At 26.6% G+C, this 24,594-nt stretch overlaps 1 protein-coding gene across 3 annotated transcripts; it reads left to right on the top strand.

Moving 5' to 3' along the window:
* Positions 1–247: 247 nt before the first annotated feature.
* Positions 248–24,594, top strand: LOC105849387 (reticulocyte-binding protein homolog 1). Of its 3 annotated transcripts, none has more exons than XM_065807758.1 (6): positions 248–700; positions 11,423–11,779; positions 14,502–14,802; positions 17,174–18,777; positions 18,849–20,258; positions 23,399–24,594. In XM_065807758.1, exons 2-6 carry the CDS (start codon positions 11,611–11,613, stop codon positions 24,073–24,075), a joined length of 4,161 nt encoding a protein of 1,386 aa, XP_065663830.1. In that variant the 5' UTR covers positions 248–700; positions 11,423–11,610; the 3' UTR covers positions 24,076–24,594. The 3 variants fall into 3 exon arrangements, with proteins under 3 accessions (XP_065663830.1, XP_065663831.1, XP_065663832.1); XM_065807759.1 differs by lacking the exon at positions 248–700 and adding an exon at positions 9,455–9,580; XM_065807760.1 differs by lacking the exon at positions 248–700 and adding an exon at positions 9,479–9,736.

Here is a 24,594-nt window from a genome sequence, read left to right as displayed (position 1 = left end):
GCATGCACGATTTAGCAAGCGTGCAATAAAAGTTTCATAATGCATGTATGTAAATCATACGGTATATGATTAATTTTGTATTCCAGTTGATTAAGATACAAGAAATCTTTTCAGTAGTTGAACAACCTTGTAATAAAAAAATTTAATTATATTTATAAGAAAGAATTCAAATTATTTCAAATATTTTTAATAAAATATTTTTGAATATACTGATTATATTATGAATTTAAAAAAAAAATTTCTATATATAACTACAGAAGAGTTTTTTGTATAATAAGATATTCTGCAGAGTTTCTATGGTTACAACGGGAATATAGGCTTCTATAGTAACACGCAGAGTTTAAGAGAGTTGTAAAGAGTTATGAAATAAATATTTGGTGTTGTTCATAAACTCAATAATTTTATTTTATTGTATTGATATTATTCGAAACAAATAACGAGATTACAAAGAAAGATTTCCAGCTAATAATTTTAATAACATGTAAATCCAAAAAGACATTTGTGACATATGTTTACTTTCTCAACACAAAAGAAGAAAAAATCAAATAAGAATAAAAGAAAGGAAGCTTATTTAATTTTGCACGATCAAAATTATCTTTCAATTCTGCGCGTTTTTTTTCAAAGAGTGACGGACTATTTAATTCAAATTGCTCGCAACCGTTATTAAATTACTTTAACGACTTCTCACCAAGATAAATCGGTATTTTAGTTTATTATTATTATTATATATATATATATTTTTCTTTGTTGCTTACAGAACAAATATATTTGAAACGTTAAAAGTCGGTTATTGCTGCGCGTTCTAGTTTTTGGAGCTTTAACGTTATTTTGCGTTACTAATTTACTATTTAATGCTGTAAATCGAAACACTAGTAATGCCACTAATTTGATTATTAATGGTTTTAAATCGAAAGATTTTATCTTCGTTTCAAACTGACAAAGAAATTATTTAGATTTAATAAAGCGCAGTTAATAAACTAAGTGGATGAAACGTACTTTAGGCATTCTTTTACTTATCGCGCAATTACTTTTATAAACTTGAATAGCTAAAAGTCATAACAAATTTTATAAAATTTTGAAGCAAAAAAAGATCAGTTTAATGAAAAAAAAAGCACAGATAAAAAGTTTTTTCCATCTTTCTTTTTGCTCTGAAATTGGCTTGATTTTTGAAATCAGAACGCTGTTCTGAACGTTGAAAAAGTTATCAATTGCAAGCAAAGGAGAAAAATAATAGAATATGCTATTCAATAATAATATTAAATAGTTGTAAAGTTAATATCGTAATATCCAATTTAAAACTAAATTTAAGCAATTTTCTTAAATCTAAGCACCTTTTCATAAATGACAAGCTACTGTCTTTTTTAAATAAAGATATTAACTTTACAACTATTAACTATGTAACAAATGTATTACTTAGGGGTGGTAGATTAATCAATATTTCAAATTAATCGATTAACGATTAACTTACGATTACGATTAATTTCTATCGATTACGAATAATTTCTACAAATTATTTCTTGCAGTTTAAAAAAAGTAAATACAGCTTATGATTTTATTTCTCTTTGTTCATCAGATATGATCTTAAAAAGCATAAGTTATCAACAGTGTCATCATTTAAACTAGTTCTTAACTTAGTAATATATAAACCTCCTGAACTTCTTTCTGCTTCAACAGAAGGTGATGGAAAGCTAAGCAACGCGTTGTACACCTTTTCTAAGGAGTTTAGCCTTTTCCCAGTGCTTTCAAGTACTGTCATTTCTCGTTTAATACAAGTCAAAACCTCTTGAGAGGGTGACTTGCAAGTAAGTACTTTATTTTTTACTGTTTTTAAAGTAATATTTGATATCATTTCTGCTAATTCTTCAGTTTTAGTTTTTATTCTTATTGGTTCTACATCACAAGTAGATTTAATATCAGACTCAGATGCTGCTTCTACTTCCTCGTGTAGAAACAAACGTATGAAAACATCTCGAGCTAATTTAGAAATTTCATGTTAATTAGGACACAAATACCTTCTAGTTGAACTCCACTAATCAAGAGCAACTGAAAACCTTTTCAATTTCAAAAACCTTTTTCCAGTTATTTTTTATTTTTTGTTGAAGTTCTTAAGCAATTTTTGATTTTATTGAGTTTACGTCGTTCATAACTGTTGTCTTTATAGCATTATCGGGGGTTTTGAGTCCTTGAGCTTTCCGATCTAAATCTGTTAAACAAGCTAATACTTCTTCAGCTTTGTTACCTGTTTTTTTACAGTAGGCAGCAACACTTGGCTGTGTATTTTTGTCTTTTTTGAAACAATTTTGGTCAGAAAAATTTTATGTTTATGCTCTAAATGACATAAAATGCTTGAAGTCGATAAATGGAATTTAATTTCGACTGAACAATGTTTGCATTTGTATAATGATTTTGCTTTGTTTTCCAATTAAAAATACGGTCGCATTGTATTATTTGTTTACATTTTTTTTATCGTTACCGGAAAAGTGAAAACAGTTGTTAATGTTCCTTAAAAAATGCTACTGTGTTATTATAACAACAAAGTGTTAATAAAAAAATATTATAACAATTATAGCATTTTAAGTTTAAAAATTTATCGATTAATCGTTTGTTAATTAATCGATCAACGATTAATTTTTTTTTAATTGATTAATCGTTAATCGTTTACCACCCCTAGTATTACTATCGGTATAAAACCATGACAATAATATTACCGATAATTTTTAAATGAAATTAAATCATTCAACTGTGTATGTGTTTGTGTATGTATTTTGGGTTTGTTACCAATGTTTTATATTTGATTTCGTTCAACCGGAATAATCCAAACTTGGTACCTGGCGAAATTAATTTCAAGGTACCGAGAAAAAAAACACCGGAATAAAAAAAAAAACCGGAATAAAATAATAAAGAATAGCTAGTTTTTTTTCATTTTTCGTTGTTATGAATATTTATAAGAATTATGAATATTTATAAGAATTACTTTCGTATTAGAAAACTTGTAGTCTTTTTTTATATCTTAATTTTTTCTACAAAAAACGGTCCGCGTATTTAATTAATTTTAAATTATATTTTGGAAAGACAAAGTTGTTGTTAGTAAACTTTGTTGAGTACTATTTTATATATATATATATATATATATATATATATATATATATATATATATATATATATATATACACATATATATACATATAAATATATATATATATATATATATATATATATATATATATATATATATATATATATATATATATACATACACATATATATACATATAAATATATATATATATATATATATATATATATACATATATATATATATATATATATATATATATATATATATACACATATATATACATATAAATATATATATATATATATATATATATATATATATATATATATAATATATATATATATATATATATATATACACATATATATACATATAAATATATATATATATATATATATATATATATACATATATATATATATATATATATATATATATATATATATATATATATATATATATATATATATATATATATATATCAAATAGTACTCAACAAAGTTTACTAACAACAACTTTGTCTTTCCAAAAAAATATGTATATATATATATGTATATATATATATATATATATATATATATATATATATATATATATATATATATATATATATATATATATATATATATATATATATATATATATATATATATATATTATTTATTGAGCATTATTTATTTAGTAAATATCACTAAAATAAGATTGAAATAATTTAGGAGACAATACCAGCTTGTTTAAAACACGAACAATAAAACTTGCTGTAAGTTGAGTTCTACACTTTTAAAGCTCCGAGCACATATACAGTGGGTGGCCATTGAAATAGGGCCATCACATTTTTTGTTATATTGTCAGCATTAATTCACCTTTCAAACGTAAAATTCACAATTTTTCATAATTATTTACGACATTATTACAAATTATTGTGTAGGCAACACTATTTTGTTGCTAGCAACACTGTATTTTGCATGTTTTGACAAGTAAAACCGTGAAATTGTGTTCAGTTACCATTTGTAGAGTGCCGAAGCTTGTTGTGTGTGTGTTAAGGATCTTTCTTCAAACGTTATTTGTAACCGACTATTTTTCAAAGTTTTAATTTTTTAAGTGTTTTATTAAGTGAATGACTTCTTTGAAAGTAGTTTTTCCAAAAATATACATTATTTCAACTTTTTTAATTTTCTTTTACATATTTTTGTAGTGTGTTTATTTGTCTTTTAAATTTTTCAAAGTTTCTGACAATGGGTAAAAAAAAAGATGTGAATGTTTGTAAAAAAAGTGAAATAATGTCACTTAAGCAACACTAACCATTCTCAACGAGAAATTTCAAGACGAATTGGCGTTTCTAGGCAGACTGTGCAAAGAATAGCATCAAAAATAAAAAATGGCGAAAACCCTATATCCACACTCCGTAAAAACTGTAAAGGAAAACGCTTTACAACGCCAAGGTCTGAGAGAATTATAAAGAACATTTGCTTGGAGAATAGAAAGAAACCCAGAGAAATAATTACAACATTGATTAAAGATGCTGGAATTAATATAAGTGATCGCACAGTCAGGAGACGCTGAGATGAGTAAGGCTTTAAGTGTTACCGTCCTGCGAAAAAACCAAAATTAACGCCTGTCATGAAGAATAAAAGACTGAAATGGGCTATAAAACACCGCAATATGACAACAGATGATTGGAGAAAGGTATTTATTTCTTAAACATGACATTTTCTGCTTTATTTCTTGATTTTCTTTAGATTAATGAAAGACTAACATTTTTTGAAACATTTGTTTTCAGGTGTGCTTTTCTGATGAATCCACGTTTCAGATCTTGGACGACAAAGCCTAATTTGTGCGACGAAGGGTGAGTGAAAAATTTAATTCAGACTGCATTATCGAGACAGTAAAACATCCATTGTCAATTATGGTGTGGTCCGTTATATGTGGTAAGGGTACGGGAAGGCTTTACATAGTCCGAGGGACAATGAGGCAGGACCAATACAAAGAAGTTTTGGAGCAAAAGCTCATTCCTTAAGTCTCGGAATGGTTTTCAGATGGGGAATTTATATTTATGCAAGATTCTGCCCCATGCCATACGGCAAAATCCATTAAAAAGTTTCTTGGAGAGAAAAAAATTCCACTGCTGGATTGGCCAGGAATTTCCCCGGATCTTAATCCTATAGAAAACCTGTGGGAGCTATTAAAACGGGAGGTTTCTTCAAAAGAACTGGTGACAAATAAAACCCAGCTTATTGAAAAACTAATTGAAGGTTGGCATCGAAACCCTCACATAAAAGAGTTGGCACAGAAATGCATTGACAGCATGCCACGGAGAGTAGAAGCTGTTTTAGCAGCAAAGGGTGGATTTACAAAATATTGATAACATTACAATTTTTATATATATATAAAAAAAAATTCGTTCTTTTTTATATTTATATTTGATAATAAACAACTATTCTTTAAATTTATAATTATTTTTTACCGTAAACCTTTACTTTTTTTTACATTATGGATAAAATTTCACAAAAATGTGTAGAAAACTCAATGGCCCTATTTCAATGGCCACCCACTGTAGATGGAAGAAGTAATTTGCTCCTAATACTTTTCTATTTATTTCTTTTTGTTTGTCGTAGAGTTTTGTTATTTTTTATGGTTAGCACTAGCCCACCCGATGCGAAAATAAGTCCACCCAATGCGAAAGTAAGCCCACCCGTTAGGAAAGTAAATCAAATAACTATGAATAAAGACAAAATGTAATTTGCTTAATAATAAAATACAAACAAACATGAAATGGCGGTTGTTAGGAATATGAAAGAAACTTTAATAGCTTTGAAAACTTCTTATACATAGTATATATGATAAAAGAGCCAGTGTTTGCCGCTCTTTAGGACTTAGAATTTCTTAACTTTTTTATTAAAAATGTTTTTTGTCTTTTTAATAAAGATTTATTTTCAAGTCTAAATTAATGTTAAAAGATCAATGTTTCATATACATTTTTTATTTTACTTTAGTTAAGGTATACTAAATTTTTTTAGAGAAAAAGAAAATTACATTGATAGAGTGTGTATAAATGTTTTTATGTAACCTTTTTAATAATTTCATAGAACAACGGATGAACCATAGAGTAGTCACTTTGGTAGTGTTCTTACCTGAATCAGATACTGCTTTGGACTTTCTTCTTCTGTTTGTATTTGAAAATTACAACTTAAATCAGGCTTTGCATTCACCACTTTCTTTTTGACTGAGGGCTTTGATTTCTTTGCCATCTCAGTTGCCAAGCGTTTGTTCATTTTCTCTCCTCCTTTGCTTGCTCTTGCTGTTGTTTTTTTTCTATTACTTCCGCCAGAATTGATACAACTTGATCTGACGTCACGACAGATGCTGGTTAAAGCTCTTGCGCAACAGTGCGAACTTTAACTTAGAGCAATATAGAATAGCAAAATGATTACTTTTGTGGCACATATTATTATATAAATATATTTTTATGATCATACATGTCTTTAAGTTTAAAATATTATAGGATCCGTAGTAAAATAAAATTAAAAATTTCCCATGACTAACCTACAGCTATTTTGGGCAAATAAAACCACATATGGTTGATCATGACGGGACTAATAATATTTTGGGCAAGTAAAACCACATATGGTTGATCATGACGGGACTAATAATAGACATTTTTTTGTTTAAAAGCTACCACAGAAAAAGGAGACATCGTGTTTGTTGTTGAATCATCAGAAGAAGAATAATGGCAAACAATTCCAAAAGAGGAGGGTTAGCTCTTATAAAAAATTAGATTTGTGGATCTCCTAGTTTGTGTCTCCAATTGCCTGTTTCATTCAAACACAAAATCAAACGTTTATTTTAAACGCGTCGAATCTGTGACAATTCAATACAAAGTAAATTCAGCTTTTTAAAATTCTGTATAAATATTTTAAATAATACGTTTATCAGAGGTTATTGACGTTGCAAAGTGTTGCAAAAATTAGCTAAAAAACATATAACGGTAGAAAATTGATTAAAATTTAACTAAATGTATAACTTGTCCCAATGCAATATTGTGTTTATAAAATTTATTCATCACTTACTAGTTTATAATGGCACAGGTCCCAGTGCTTTAGTGAAAACCTACTTGAAGAGATAGTGTCTCACTTGGTTAAGTCTGAGTACTTTCATTTAAATATAAAACTGGTATATAAATATAAATTAGTCAACAATATCAGAACTAAATAGCATTTCTTGAAAGTACATCTGGATTTCTTGAAAGCTTTTTTAATTTTTGCATCAATCATTGTTTTTAAGTATATTGGAAGATGAAGACTAGCAACCTTTTCTTCTGCAACAAAGAAATTATATTATATGTTTTATAACCCTCTGCAACCATTAAGCATGCTACCTTCATAAGTTTAAATAACCCTACATCAAGGGAGGGTGAGGGGGATCAGGATTTTGCAAGTTTGTAAGTAATAAAAGCATTGCAGAACTTGCAGTTCATTAGCGAAGATTGTAATACTGTAAATATTTTTCTTACCTAAAACAGTAATTCTTTTCTTATCTTGAGGATTTGCTGTAAGAGACTTTTTTTGAGCTTTTCTCAAAAAACGTTGTTTTCTAACTCATCAATTTTAAAGTTCTGATTAGGCTTGTATAAAAATGTCTAAGCAATTATTTTCCAATAGATATCTGTGAATATCGGAAAACCACTGTTTGATGCATAGTTGTGAAAAGTTCCGCCGGTTCACACCTAAAGAATCTGTCATACGAGTGACAATGTTGGGATGCTTTGCCTAAAAGTTAATACCTTAAAAAAAAAATGATAATAAATTTAATCTTCTAGCTAAATTTTAAAACTAGGTAATACAAATTATACTTTAGACCTATATAACTATCAACTTGTATTTATTTACATTTTAAAATACTAACTTGTTTAGTTATTGCATCAATTATGATGCTAAAGCCTATACTATTAAACCTGCCACCATAGGCTAAACCTAAAATACTACCTAAAAAATTACCACTGTAGTAACATATTATATATTATATCAATACAGTAATTATTACATTTACTAACCACCGATTGCCAGGTTTTAAAGAACCAACTCTGCTAAATTTATTTCTCCGAGTAGCCTTTGATCCATTAAAAGACCGGACACAAGGGACAGAGCAGTGTCTTTGCGGACAGGATATACTCTTTTTTAAGCGCCTATTGTATAGTTTATCTGCACGTGCTCAGCACAGAAAGTTGTTAACCCCATTTTATGTCGATAGGAATCCACTTAGGTAGTCCCTTAAGGTTGTTCTAGATATATCGTAATGCTCTGCAGCCTCTAGTTTAGTTCTAAGACAGCTAAAAAAAGAAGAATAAAAACGGAACAATAAAGTAAAAAATAATCATACAATTTTATTTTATAAGTGACATTGTGCATGTAACTAGTTATCTCTGAATATCAGTGAGTTCAGTTTCTATGTCTTCATCTGTATATGATCTACTAGTTGTCATTCGAGAAAGTTTATCAACTTTCTTGCTCATGTTTAAGCATTTTATGAGAGTCTATCTCGTTACAAGTTCTATTGATGATTTATGCTAAATTACAACCCTTAAAAATTATTGTTAAAATTCGTATAAACACATTAACCCATACCCATACTGACATCTGTGCCAGAGTTTACATTTGACAATAAAGAGAAAAAAAGTCTATATTTTTGAATTTTTATTTTGTGGCGATTACTAGCAAGCGAGTTATTTTGTTTCAAGTGTTCGCCAACATCACCCTACACCCACCCTTTTAAATTTATCTACTAATTCTATATTTATAAGATATTCCTGCAACCTAATAACAGCTTAAAAAAAAAAAAAAAAAAAAATGCGATTAATAATATGATTTTTTTTTTTTTATTATCCAAAAGCTTATCTAAAATTTTTGGGCAAAGTTTTTTCACTGTACATTTGCTCGTTTTACTCTATGCTATTTATTTATTTAAAGAAGTTTTTAAATAACTAAATAAGTAATAATAATTTCAAAAAAGTTTTTTAATAAAATAAAATTAAAAAAGTGTAAAGAAGAGTAAAGTATTTTTCAAATTCTAAGATTTCGAATATATATATATATATATATATATATATATATATATATATATATATATATATGTATATATATATATATATATATATATATATATATATATATATATATATATATATATATATATATATAATCTAGATTATTTAAACATTTATTTTCAAATAAGTGCCATGTTTGTTATTTTCTCTGTGCAAATGACAAAAAATGACAAGTTAACGGAACACTTATTGATAATGCAATATCATCGGCAATAGAAAATAATTAAATGATATTCAAAGTCTATAATATATTAAACAATGAAAGCTTTGAAGTATAAAATATTTTTTTAAAAAAAACATTTTTTGAAGTGATTATAGAAGTCAGAAAAAAAACTTTTAAAAACTTGGTTTCAATGAAGAAAATTTGACGAGTTTTATGTGATAACAATAAACTAGAGCTCGGTAACAAATAATAAACTATATAACTCTTGAAAAAAAATCTTGTTTTTTTTACCTCCAATTAGTTAATTAGCTTTTGTGGTAATTAAAAGTATAAATTTTTCCATTTTGTGTGTTTTTGCTGATTATATTGTAATGGTGGATATGTTAATGCCTTGTGTAAGTAAATATATATTTTGTAAGCGTTGTAGCAAACATATGTGGGTTCGATGACAAAAACTTTTAAGCATGAGTTGTTTTTATTTCTACTAATTAAAAAGATGATAAAATAAAATTTACGATTTTTTAAAAATATTTTTCGTTTTTTTTTATTAAAACTGAATTATAATTTTATAAACTTTTGTTAAAACTTTTATATAAGAAAAAAATGTAATTAGAATGTATTGTTTTATTCACAAGTTAATTATATGGCAACTATGATAACATTTATTTTCAAGTCAACTCATTGCCCCAAGTTTTTAGAACAGTCAAGGAGGTTTCTTTTTTTTTTCTAAGATACCTAGAGTCTTAACAAGGTACATGCTTCCCAGCCACTACCGCTGTTGATGGTTTAGCTACATATATATATATATATTTTTTTTTCGTTATTCACCTCCCCAAGGCCCTGAAGGCCACTACAGACGAGGAGGTTAATTAATTGTAGTTATAACCCTCTCTCAACTCTATAACTCCGAAACACGAACCTTGAAGAGCAAGGCCGCTGCGCGGAGAAACAAGTTGAGCGCGGTACTACCAGGGACGTGGTGGGAATCGAACTCGGAATCTCTCGCTTATGAAGCGAACGCTCTACCACTGCACTACTATCGGATATAACATATGATAGATACCTATCACATATATGTGATATACATGTATAGGTAAGCAATTTCATAAATTGGCTTATCTAAAACAAATTTTTACAAAAGATAATTGTAGAAAACTAACAAGAGCGCTAGTGACTAGGAGGCTAGTGAGTGCCAGTTACCTAGCAACGGGCAAGGCATCTAACAACCTAATTTATAATAAGTGTGTTTGATTTTTAAGTACTATACTAGATAAAGATTTATGATAATAAAAAATTGGTATATGATACTTGCAGTTTTATGTGAAAGTGAAGGTCAAAAATGACAAAAAATCATTTTTTGTGTACTTTGGAAGCATGATATTTAAATAGAAAACGTTTACTGTAGTTTGAATGTTTACCTAGTTTATTAATTTTAATTCTGAACTAGCCAATAAACAATAATTAGGGGAAATAACCATTGAAAAGTATATAATTTGTTCTATTTTTAAGTTTAGAACTACTTTCAATACCATTTGGTCAATATTCTTTAAAATTTGTCAAACTTTAAAGTCCAATATCTAGAGTACTCATAACTTTTTAAAAAAATGTGGAATAAAGGTTTTAGTTTGATTAGCAACAAAATATTAAAAAAAACATCAACTTCAAAGGTGATTATTAAAAGTTTGTATAATTGCCTGATTCTTACAGAAAGACGCTCTTTAAGAGCGACATGTTCAGAAGAAAGTAGTTACTGTTTGTTTGTTATATTAATCAAAATATACTGTAAAACAGGGTGATAATGGAGGTGACTATGATAATTTTGCTTGTTTGTTATAAAACATTGGTCTGAAAATTTAATTATAAAATAACCACTCTTTTTTATTTACTTTCTGGTATATTATTACATTCTGCGTATATTTTGAAAATGAAATAGTTATGTAAAACAATGTATATTTTAGTTAGTTATTCGATTTTTTAAAACATTTTTATTTTTGTTTAATATTTAAAGTTTAACTTAGGATATTCTGACTTAATTTCAATTTTTTTTAAATTATATTGTATATGTTTATTTTTTATTTTAGATCAGGTAAACTTTGAAGTTGTAGTTTCACTCATACCCAATAAAAAGTTACGGAAACACTGAATTGTATACAGCCAAGAGTAATCCGGAATTATTCAAAAGTTTTGCAGCAAACAAACTTGAAGATTACCATGAAATGATGTAAATCAAAATACAAACAAAAAAAATAGTTTTAATTGTGGTTCTCAAATGGATCATAGCTGGTTTCCCAACAACAGTTGTCAACTCGACCGAGCGTGGTTACTTGAAGAAAATAATCAGTTTTTATCTATGCACAAAACACTGAAAACGATGAATGATAATTTACTGAGAATTAAAAAACTGATAGACATTTTTAGTGACTACAGGAATGAAATAGGTACGTAAATTAAACTAAATGTTAAATTCAATGTGTTTCAAATTTTACTGTTATGTAAAAGTAGAGGAAAAATTATAATTCACAATTATGTTAAAAATAAAACGGAAGGAGAAAAATATCTAGAAATAATTTTTAGAGTTTGTTTGCTTTTGTAAGTTATTAAAAAAAAGTAAGCTTCATGTCTAAGACTAGACTGACCCCCGTTTTAGTGTGAAACAATAAACATTAACTTTTTACTCTAACCTACTTTAATCCATTTGTGTAACTTTACAACTTAACCATTTTAGTATGCACCAATTTAATTTATCAACAATTAACTTTACATTTATCAATATAGTGAAACTTAAAAATTAGTCTAAAAGTAAAAAAAATTTATTTGCTCTGCATAGAATCAAAATTTTTTTAAAAGTTTCTATTAGTAACATTAATCACTTCAAGTTTTAGCAAGGAATATATTTTTAAAGATTTCGATTTTACTTAGTTTAAATGACTTTTTTTAGATTTACTTTATCACAACCATTATTAATTAAAGTTGCTACAATAATTAAAATTAAAAAATTAATTTTTTTAAAGTTGTTTTTTTGACTAATAACAGATTTTAAAGAAAAAAATCTAGGCATCTAAGCCTAATATTTAAATGATTCAATATCAATTTTTATCCGGAGCTTTCTTTATTCCGTTGCAACGCGTTTTTATATTAAAACTATATTACAAAATGCTATAAAAAAACATCTCTATACAAACCGTATTAAACAAATATATACGCATAAGGCAGCTTTTTTACTGCTTTATGCTCTTTGCTAAATTTGCTTATCTCATCTACTACAATTACTATAACTCTAATGCCAAATAGTTACATTCAGGGGCGATTCTACGGGTGTGTGTGGGGTGTTATACCCTCCCCCCTCCTTCTTCCCCAAAACGAAGACGATTTTTAAGTTATAGTTGGTTTTTTTAGAAATATAATAGGGTGATCTTTAGTTATAAGGATCTGTTGTTTTTTTTTAAATCCACCACCCCCTACCCCCCTCCCTGGACATTTTGTATGGTTATATTAATAAAAATACCAGGACAAATCTGGTAATCAAATCTGATGCTACTAAAATATTATTAAAAATTAAAAAAGAATCGTGATCAACCACGTTCTAAATTTAATTATGCTTTAAAAATAATAGTTACATAAGTTATATACAATAACTATACTTTTTTCATAAACTTTAATCATTACAAATCATTAACTTTTAATTCTTTAGGAAGACCACGTTTTATATTTTCTTTTTTCCTATCTTTGCTTGTGCCAACATTTAACTAATTGCACAGAAATAATTACAGAAACTCTTTTTTTTTCTATTTTATGACATAAATTATTTATAAGTAACGTGATATAACAATATCGTTACTTTATGATATATCTTTTTAGTTGTTTTTTTTTTGTCTGTTTTAGTTTTGTATATAAAATATAAATAATTTAAATTGAATTTAAATCTTCAAAATATTTTGAATTTTTTTAAATTCTAAATCTCTTTTAAATATTTGAGTATACATAAATATATATTATTTATTGTATTGAATATGTGTACGTATAGGTACTGATTTGTAAGTTTTTATATTTACGTTATTTATACATTATTTTTATATTTAGGTTATATAATGTAAATTTTTTTTTAAAGATCTTTTCTTTTTTCCAAACTATATAATTTTTTTCAAACTTTTAAATTTTTTTTTTCAAACTTTTTTGTTTCACTCTTGTATAGTAAGAAAACTTGTAAAACTATATTTTTCTCTTTTTCACAAAAGGGCTTGATGAAAAGACATTTTGTCTTCTAATTGCCCCAGTCAGATTGTAATAATATATTTAGTAGATAATCAGGACAACTTGGTAAAATGTGTGCATATTGACAAGATAAAACTAACTAAACAAAAAAGTATTTTCGGCGGAACGAAATAAATTTCTTTGTGAAACAATAAAACCAGAGGTTTATAATGTGCGAGAAATGAGTTAAGCCAATCAAAAATTTTTTTTACCTATATATTATTTACTAGTAAATTTTTTTAGTTATGAACAGTCTATTCTTTTATATTATTTATAAAAACAGAATACTCGTACTAGTTAAAAAAAAACTAGCGAGGATAATAGAGTTGAACAGTGTCTTTACTGGGTATGTTTCCTTTGTTATTGTAAGGGATTTTTTTTGAATAAAGTTATATTTTGAAGCAACACAAACAACACACAAGTTTAAGAATAAGAAAAACCAAAATAAAAAAAACTGGAACTAGTTGCACCAATGATTACATTCTTACCATTCAGAAGACGACTTTCCGTGTTGCCTGCATATACCGTGAGGTAGACCAGTCTTGTTTGCGCAAACTATGAAAATGGAAAAAATTTAAGATGTTTAATTTAAGATTTAATAATAAATATACTAAAATAAAATAAATTTATCAAGATTAAAACTATTAAAAAAAAAGAATTAAGTAAAATTGACAAGTAACAACAATATATATATATATATATGTATATAAATTTTTTTGTTTAATATATATATATATATACATATATAAATATATATAAATATATAATATATATATATATATATATATATATATATATATATATATATATATATATATATATATATATATATATATATATATATATATATATATATATATATATATATATATATATACTAAACAAATTTATACAAAACTTTTTATTTAGAGCAGAGGATCTTATCAAGCACATGCAAAACTTCAGAATGTCAACAGATATCTTTGGGTCTAAATTGGGTAAATTTAATGAAAAGAAAAGTTTTAGACATTTTTTTTTTTTTAAAGTATGCTACAAGTATGGCTAACGCAACCAATGCACACTCAGATAAAACGTTTAATGCTAATGAAGATAGTGATGTAAAAGATAATAATCTCTCTGAAATGCAAGTTGAGTCTGCCTGGAAACTATTGCTCTCTCTTATATTCCTTTGTTTAGAAGAACGCAACACAAACAAAGAAGAGTTTTTTAAGTAAGCTATAATATTTTTATAACAACAGTTACCAATTATGCGGCATAGTTGGTAATATAGGGGCATAGTATATGCCCCTAAAAGTACACAGGTAAACTCCCAAGGAAATATTTTTTTGTTAAGTGAATATTTATTACAAAATTATTTGAAGTCTATATCAAGCCTGGTGTAGTATGAGATTTTTACTCCCGCACTTTTTTTACTCCCCAGTAAAAATTCCATATCGAATTTTTACTCCCCAGTAAAAATCTCATATTAAAATTTTATATAGCTCTCATACGATAATACTCAACATAAAAGTAGTGTAAATGTTTCAAATGAAAGAATAGCAAAATGTGCAACTTTTGATATGAGAAAATAAATTGCAGAAAAATTTGGAATTGTTAAGAAACACAATTTCGCCGTAGGAAGTATCAACCTAACTCTTTATCCTAGGGGAATCTATATAATTAAAGGAGATGGAAACTCATTTTTTAGAGCAGTTTCTTTTATCATACCTGGAAATGAAGATGAACATAAGCCAATTAGAAACAAATTTTATAACCATATGGGTAACAAAATTCAAGACGAAATAGACAACAGGATATTTGAATATGCCAATTCGAACGCATACTTGCAAAAACTAAAATGATTGAAGATGCGACATTAGCAACTTATGCGATGAAATTTTGTTTTCGTTCCATGTTTGTATACAACAAATATGGAACGAAAACAAAATAGATTATCTACCAATGCAGTTTACGACTTTATAAGTTAAGTGATATTCTAAATTTTAGACAACTCAACTGGAATCAATCTTGATGCAGTGATTAACAGTTGAAAATTTAATGCATTTACTTATGTATTTATTTTACGAGTTTTAAATACTGTTGTTTCATTTCAATTATTGTATTTTTTTCGCTCAATGTTTACTGCATATATATGGATATCTACCTCCCTTCCCTCCATAAATAAAACACGTCCTATTATATCTTCGTCGGTTCCCTATGTCGCATCTTCGAGCAATTTATTATCACAAATCATTATGCATCTTAATAAATAAATCTTTCTGAAATATTTAAATACCTAATAATTTCTTCGAGTACCTCGCGGCGCATATGATTAGAAAATTTTAGCAAAATTGATTTATGTTCGTTTTCATTGCCAGTTTGATAAAATAGACCGGTCTGAAAAAGCAGTTTTTATAGTTTTTTTATATATTTATTTATATATATTCGTTCTATGGAGTTTCAAACAAAGAGTTAGGTTAAAGCGCCCAACGGTGACTTTTTTTTTATTAATAACGCCTAACATTTTGTCATTTAATCGATACAAAACTTTAAAGTTCATGTTCATATTAAACGGAATCGTTTCTTTACTGCTTTTCAAAAAGCCACAATCTTTAAAACGTTAAAATATATCCTCAAAATACAACATAGTTGTAAAACACATTTTGCCGCAAAATATTTTATGGGAGTAAAAATCTCATAATGGAAGTAAAAATTTCATATGCGATTTTTGCTGGGTAGTAAAAATTTAATATGAGATTTTTACTGAGGAGTAAAAAAGTCGCGGGAGTAAAAATCTCATACTACACCGGTTTACTTACCTAGGCTAACGTTACTACAATATTCAACAACCATTTGAATAATAAGAATTTGTAAACTTTTATTTAAAAACATTAATATAAAAATTTTAAGGGAATTAATATACTAAATACTTAAGTAAATTTCTTTATTTTAATATATTTAAGATATTTTTTCTTTTTTAAAGGCTTTGTTTATTATATGTTTATTTTTATAAAAATAAATTTTGTAAGATTTTTTTTAGTGGATTTTTTCTCTACCATCTTAATAATAGTAATCTTGGGTGATGTTCTGTTCTACTTTGTTTATTATACTTTTGTCTAAACAAAATAGTTTTGTAGAATAAATTATTTTTTTGAATAAATTGATTTCATTAATATCATATTTGTGCATTGCAAATATTATACTTTATGTAAACACAAATATTATACTTTATGTAAGATATATCCTTATTTTTGTATATCTTCATGATTGTATCTGTTCATTTTAGAAACATTAATCTTAATTTTAGAAACATTAACCTTAAAAAGGGTTCAAAATGTTTTATAAAACAAAATAAGTCTAATTACTCACAACTGTATATTTCAACTGATTTATAAAATTTTGAGTGAGAGTATGTGAGATTTGATAGGAATTTCAATTTTTTGACTTAAAAAAATTTAGAAGTTTTAATCAACTTTTATTCTAAAAAAAATTTTTTATCTGAATTATTATATATTTAAGTAAAAATAATTTTTATTTGCTTAAAATAACTTGTTTTAAGTATCTTAAGCAAAAGATTCAAAAAAAATAAATTTGTTTTACAGAAGCATTTTGGGTGCTTTACAGAACACTGTTTCTGCAAAGGAAGAGAAGTTTTTGAACTTATCAATACCTTCTAGCAATTCTTCAAAAAAATGTGACATTGAAGCTAACGTCAAAGCATTAGCTGATGAAATAAAAAATATGATCGATGAAGTTAGCATCAACTTTTTGGAAAATGCTAGTGAACTTTTCATAGTATCTGATTTGATGCCAAAAGAATATTGCTTTTTGAAAAACGCATTTGAAACAGATCAATCCACATTAGCACAAACGGACTCAACAGGTGTTTTTCAAAATGAAAAGCAACCCAAGAAAAGTACACTTTTTATTCAAGATTTTTTATCCAATCAAGTAAAAAGCAATATAGCAAACTTTCGTAAGTTGACTGTAACTCTGGAAAATGAAATTGATTATGCTTATAAGACAGTAATTAAAGTATCCAATGAAAATGTAGATTTAAAGGAACTTTTAAAAGAACGCGACGAGCAGCTCAACGTCTCCTCGGCTCAAATTCTTATATTAACGCACGAAAGAGATTCAATAAACAAAAAGTTTGCACAGGTTGAAAATCAACACAACGTAACTCTTGAGGAGCTAAACACGTTGCACAGCCGTTTCAAGTCAGTTTCTTGTGATCGGCAGTCTCTTTTAGAAGATAACCTTAAACTAAAAGGAAGAAAAAATGAAGAAAACAACTTTTATAACAGTTTAGATGAAGAAAATATTAAGTTACAAAACATGCTAAAAAAAATTCAAACTGAGTTACACCAGGCTTATAACAATCTCTACGATCAAACAGAAAAAACAAATTCTATATCAACAGAATTAGGCAACCTTGAAAGTAAACACGAGTCTCTTCAACGCGAAATGACAACTTTAAGAAACGAGTTTCAAAATCAAAAACAAGAAACGAAAATGAGAATAAAGGAAAACGAAGAAATGAAAATTGTAATACAATGTAAAGAACACGAGCAAGTAACTTTAAGAAAAACTGTTCAATCAAACGAGGTTCTTAAAAAGGATTTTGAAGATCAAATCTTTCATCATATGTACGAAAATCAAAAACTTAAAAGAGACCTAATGGCAATAAAACAACAGGAAAATTATTTGAAAGAAGATTTGAATAAATGTCTTGAAAAAATTGAGTGTATAACTAACAAGAAACTACATTTTAAAAGACGCGTAGAGCACTTAGAAGAAAAACTTGAAAGTTTACAAATACTACATGGTAAAACGATTGCAAAAAACAATGAGTCTGAAAATATAGTTAAATGTATGATTTTTAATTTTAAAACATTATTTTATATGTATTCAAAAAACCAAAAAGAAATACTTAAACTTTTAAAAGCAAACAGAAAAGAGAGCGATCCGTTTCTAGAAATTGACAATAATTTATTTGGTTTGTTGTCGGAAAACATCGACGCTGAACCAGAACAACTGACAAACTTTTTAACATCGACTACACATAAGTTTGAGCTTTATTTTGATGCGACGTTGCAACATATTGTTAAAAGTGATAATGAAAGGAAGACTTATATAAATTTTGTAAGTCATTTAGCAAAAATACTTAATTGCAAAGAAGAGATTCTACTTAATGTTAACAAAGGTACGTTGTATTGCAATTGTGGAACATAAGCGTTTTGCTTGTTTTTAAAATTTATTTCAATTTCTTTACAGGAGAAGTGCCAAAGCATCAATTTTCGTATCAAGATGAATCCGTAGTTGGTAGAAAAAAGAGCGACTGTTTTGACTTGCATTCTGAGTCGCTAAATATTGTTAAGAACCTCAATAAACTTTTGGTTAAAGTTGAAAATGTAAAGAATAGTAACTGTTCAAAGAAAAAACTAAGTAAAATATTTGGAGTTATTAAAATGCTTAGTAAAAAGGTTTACAAATATAAAACCTTATCAGTAACTCTTAAAAAGAAACTTAACAGGTTTCATAAAGACTTTTTGTTGTTGTTAAAAGTTAGTGATCTAAGTTTGATCAAACCTCTGATTACTGCATTAATACATCAGACATCAGATCGTAAAAAAGATTGCTTCAGTACCGGTCTTCTTAGTTATTCGTCTATATTCTTAAAATATGTCAACGAGTTGAAAACTGTATTGTGTAAGCTAATTGTTGCATGTGACATTGCAATTAGGAAACGCAATAACGATATCGATACTACTTCAAATACCGAAAAAGAAGTTTATCCAGAACTTTTATTTGAAGAAATTAATATTATTGAAAAATCCATAGAAAAACTATACTCTCTCACTAACCACCATAAACGTATTTCTAAGTTTCAATTAGCAAATAGTTTAAGTGAACAAATGTTAAGCAATGCCGATAAAGAAAGTGAAAACCACTTGACAACGCTGGTTTTTAAAAAACATACACATATAGTTAACAGTAATGACGTGCAATCAAATGAGCACCTTTTAAAAGTTTCTGAAAGCAACACAGATTATGATTTAAAAAATATATATTCTCAATTACCGAGTTGTCGAGTAGCACCAAAAGATATGTATTCAGAACTACACCCAGGTTTTACAAAACTGAAATGCATTATTGAAGAAAAATCGTATCTTTGGCATATTGATAGTGTATTACAAACATTAGAAGATCTTTCGCTTACGCTATACGGTTTAGAGAACGAACTGTTTTTAACAGATGACGATAAAAGCTTCTTTAAAAAATATTTCAAAAAAGTTCAAGCTTGTATAAGCGAAGCTAGGTATGAGCTACTTTTTTTACGTCAACATTTTGATGAAATGGAAAAAGGTGGCTTTGCAACTCTACAAGAAACTTATTTAAAAAAGACTTTAAATAAACTAGATAATCTCATAATACAAGAAAACAACCCGGATACAAATGTCGTAGGATTTTACATTTATGACGGTAAAGATCAGCAATATAAAAACGATGTTCTAAACAACACGGCAAATGATTCTATCAGATCTAACAACTATAAAGATATAGACGTTTCATTAAAACGTTCATGTAATGGCTACTTGCTAAAATGTTCTGACGAGTCAACAAACCACATTGACCTTGATCCCATAACTGACTGTGACAGCGGAATCTCTCATTCTAATAACGGTGAGAAATGTTTTTTTTTGAAACAAAGTGTTGTATTATAAAGTAAATATTAAGAAAATAAATTATTAAATAGTTTAAAGTTACATTAAATATAGAGTGCAATTTTAAAACATCAAGATCAACCATTTAAATAAAAATTAACTAAAATGGTTTAAATGTTTATATGGGTATACATGGCTATACGGTTATATATAGTTATACGGTTATTGTTATGCGGTAAACTATGATTAAACTACACGTCCAAGTGAACCCATTTTCAAAAGTATAACAAATTTCTAAATTTAGTTAATTAATCAATAAATTTATATATATATATATATATATATATATATATATATATATATATATATATATATATATATATATATATATATATATATATATATATATATATATATATATAAAGAAATTGCTATATGTATATATATATATATATATATATATATATATATATATATATAGAGAGAGAGAGAGAGAGAGAGAGAGAGAGAGAGAGAGAGAGAGAGAGAGAGGGGAATGGGGAAAAATGACGCGATTGTATACATCAATTTATTTAGATTTTTTTTTTTTTTTTTTGTTTTTTTTTGTTATTTTTATTTATTCAAAATAAGTTTTACAATATAAGAATGAATAAAATACGTATAGTCAGAATTACAATTTTGTTAATGTTACAACAAGAACGCGGATACTCGCAGAAGATCATAAGATCTTGTCATCGAGAACCGCCTAAACAGATTTTAAATTTATACATATTTAAACATACAAACATGTAAATAAATATACTTACACATCAATATATATATATACACATACAAATAATACGCACAAATACACATACATATATACGTATATATATATATATATACATATATATATATATATATATATATATATATATATATATATATATATATATATATATATATATATATATATATATATATATATATATATATATATATATATATATATATATATATATATATATATATATATAAGTTAAGATAAAAGATTTCGTATATATAAATTACGATAAAATATTTCCTAAGAGTATTAATAAAAAACAAAACAAACTTAAAAATATATCAGAATGTTTTCAACTGAGAAAAGAATTTCTTTCAATTTTCTTTTAAATAAGAAAAAGTTCCATTCATGAGAGAAATCATATAGTTTTAACACTAGTTTGTTCCATAAAAAGGCTCCTCTAAATGAAATACAAAATTTACCAAAATTAGTTTTGAAAACTGGTTGAAGAATAAAATTTTCATTACGCAAATTGTATTTATTTTTAACTTTTAAAGAATATAAATTGTGAAAAGAAATTGGAGATGTGCGAGACTTACATTTAAACATAAAACACAATACATTAAAAATATTAAGTTGATATATATTAAGAATATTCATTTCGTTTAAAATTGCTTAGCATGATAAAATCGGTGTTTAAAATTAATAAGTCGTGCAACATGTTTCTGTTGGCGATAAAGTGGTTCTAATTTAGTTTTACTTACACTACCCCAAGCCGCATTAGCATAGTTTAGATGGCAATGAATAAAAGAGTGGTAAAGCTGAATTAAAGTATGTTTATTTAGCATGCTTCTTATTTTAAATAGTATTCCTATACTTTTGGAAATTTTAGAGGATAAGTTTTCAATGTGTTTTTTCTATGTCAGATTTTCATCAATAAAAACCCCTAAAAAATTTGTAGCCGTAACTCTTTTAATTTGAATGTCATCTATAAAAAGAGCAGGCAATTCACTTGGTAGAAGATGTTTTTTGTAGTATGGATGAAAAGAGACCATTTTGTTTTTTCAATGTTAAGAGAAAGCTTATTTAATTTAAACCATTCTGAAATTTTAATTAATTCTATGTTCATACTTTGAAATAGGGTAATTATGTTACTATGAGATAGAAAAAAATTCGTGTCGTCAGCAAACATAATTGTCATTAAATTAGATGCTTCATAAAGATCGTTTATGTAAATGAGAAATAGGAGAGGTCCTAGGACAGACCCTTGAGGAACTCCGCATGTTACATCTAACAAGTTTGATTTCGATGATACATCATAGTGAACAAATTGCTTTCTATACTTAAATAACTTTTTAAAAGCTTCAAAACATTGCCAGAGATTCCATAATATTTAAGTTTTTTAAATAGAATTTTATGATCTATCGTATCAAAGGCTTTAGACAAGTCAATAAAAATGCCTAAAGTAAATTTGGAACTTTCAAATGATTCAGTAATATATTGTGTTATTTGGAATATAGCGTGTTCAGTGGAGTTATTTTTTTTAAACCCATATTGATTTTTGTATAGGATATTATTTTGAGAAAGATGATTAAAAATTTTATTATAAAGAACTCTCTCTATAATCTTTGAGAAAACAGAGAGAACAGATATCGGACGGTAATTACTAACATTAAGTGAGTCTCCACCTTTAAATATTGGTGAAACTCTAGCTGTTTTTAATTCATCAGGAAAAATTCCTTGTTGAATTAAACATTTAAATATTTTAAAAAGGATATTTTTTATGATATCATATGAATCAATGACAATGTTTCCATTGATATCATCAGGACCGACTGCTCTATTTAACTTTAGCATTTTAAAAGCTCTATCAAATTCATCAAAAGACAATTCAAAAGAATTTAGATAAGATATTAAAGGAAAACTACATCTGTTTATTGTTTTGTTTATGTTTGAAATTTTTTTTGCTAAATTTGGTCCAACTGAAATAAAGAATTCATTCATTTTATTAGCTACCACTCCTGGATCATCAAATATTTTATTATCAATTTTAATAGCTTTAGGTAAAGAGCTAGCTTTCAATTTCTTACTGCCTGTAATTTCTCTTAAAACTTGCCATGTTTGCTTTGAATTATCTTTATATTTTTCTGTTAAATTTATGTAGTATCTTTTTTTTAAATTTTTTCTTTGCATTTTAAATTTTTTAGCGTAATTCTTATAAATTGTTTTACTTTCTAATGTTCTCGTTTTTAAATACTTTATATACAACTTTTGCTTAACTTTAGAACTTTTTCTGAGATCTTTTGTAATCCATGGTAATCCATGGAGATCTTTTGTAATCCATAGATTCAAAACTAAGTAAAGTTTTGTAAAGTTGTTTTTAAATTTTTTTATAGGCTCACAGACAACCACTTCACGCGTTGCAAGAACAATTCGAACACAAGAGGCAACTGAAATAATCAAGTCTGTAAATCGGCCAACAAGATATTTTGATGAAACTCGAATCCATTCTCCTTTGCGTTCACCAAGATCAGACAAAAATAAAAATGGTAATAATTTTGAACCTTTTGTGAGTAACCACACACAAAATGAAGAGTTAGTCAACTCTGTAAGTATATCTCCCAGAGTTTCAAGAACTCAGACTTTAACAGCTGAACATAATAACAACATTGGTGAAAAAAATTGTTACGAAATGCAAAGAATTAGAGGTCGCAGGGAAATTATGCTGGAGATAAATAAAAGTGATAAAAAGCTAAATAAAGAACATAAAAATGAAAAGATGTTAAACGAAAGCAAACTTTTAGAAAATACTCGTGAACAAAAATACCCATTTTGGAATAAAAAACTTCAAGGGGGAAGTTTTATAGTAAAAGGTAGTCCAAAGCAAGAAATTCGCGAAACTTCTTCTACTTTTCCCAAACGCTCCGTCAAAAAAAGTAACGTTACTAACTTAGTCAATACAGGTACTTTTTTTGATGATTTTCCGGAAGATGAACAGGTGTCACCGTTTCTTAATAATTTTTATGTGGCTAAAAAGAAAAAAAATAAGTTTCTAAACTTTTATCGTAAGTAATAAAATAAAGTTTATAGTACTGGGTAAAATAAAAATAAAAACGTGAAACAGATGTTTCGCAGTGAGTGAAAAAAAACTGATGGTTTATTTAATTCGAATATCGTATAAACATTCTAGTTTACCGAAAAAAGCTAAAATAAACATTTGGGTTTTTTGGGTAAAAGAAAATAGTCTTGATTGCTTTATGTAACTCCAGGATTTAGCAAGAGGACATTCTATTTTATGACAAAAAAAGAAGATTTTTTTTGTTGTTGTGAAACAGAAAGACCCTCTTGCTAAAATTTGACATTATTTGCAGTTCTTTATTTATAAGAATGCACCGCATTCATTTTGATTGAAAGTATCCAGTGTAGGTAATCTTTTATTTTTCATAATAATAGTATTGCTTTACAGCATTTTATCAGTTCATTTGTTCTTAAAGAAAATGTAACGAATATGATTTTGAAAAACTGTTTATTATTATTTACATTTGTAATAATATTATATAAACTAGCAATAAGTTATATTTTACAAGTTCAA

Source organism: Hydra vulgaris, chromosome 10, assembly GCF_038396675.1.
Source record: "Hydra vulgaris chromosome 10, alternate assembly HydraT2T_AEP".
In the NCBI taxonomy this organism is placed as follows: domain Eukaryota; kingdom Metazoa; phylum Cnidaria; class Hydrozoa; order Anthoathecata; family Hydridae; genus Hydra; species Hydra vulgaris.
This window is presented reverse-complemented; position numbering and strand designations above follow the sequence as displayed.

Bases quoted from the DNA above. Each gene is read 5' to 3' on its own strand.
- LOC105849387 (XM_065807758.1), top strand. From the start codon at position 11,611: ATGGATCATAGCTGGTTTCCCAACAACAGTTGTCAACTCGACCGAGCG. The intron at 14,803-17,173 runs GTAAGCTATAAT...TTTGTTTTACAG, and splicing joins AACAAAGAAGAGTTTTTTAA to AAGCATTTTGGGTGCTTTAC. The intron at 20,259-23,398 runs GTGAGAAATGTT...ATTTTTTTATAG, and splicing joins AATCTCTCATTCTAATAACG to GCTCACAGACAACCACTTCA.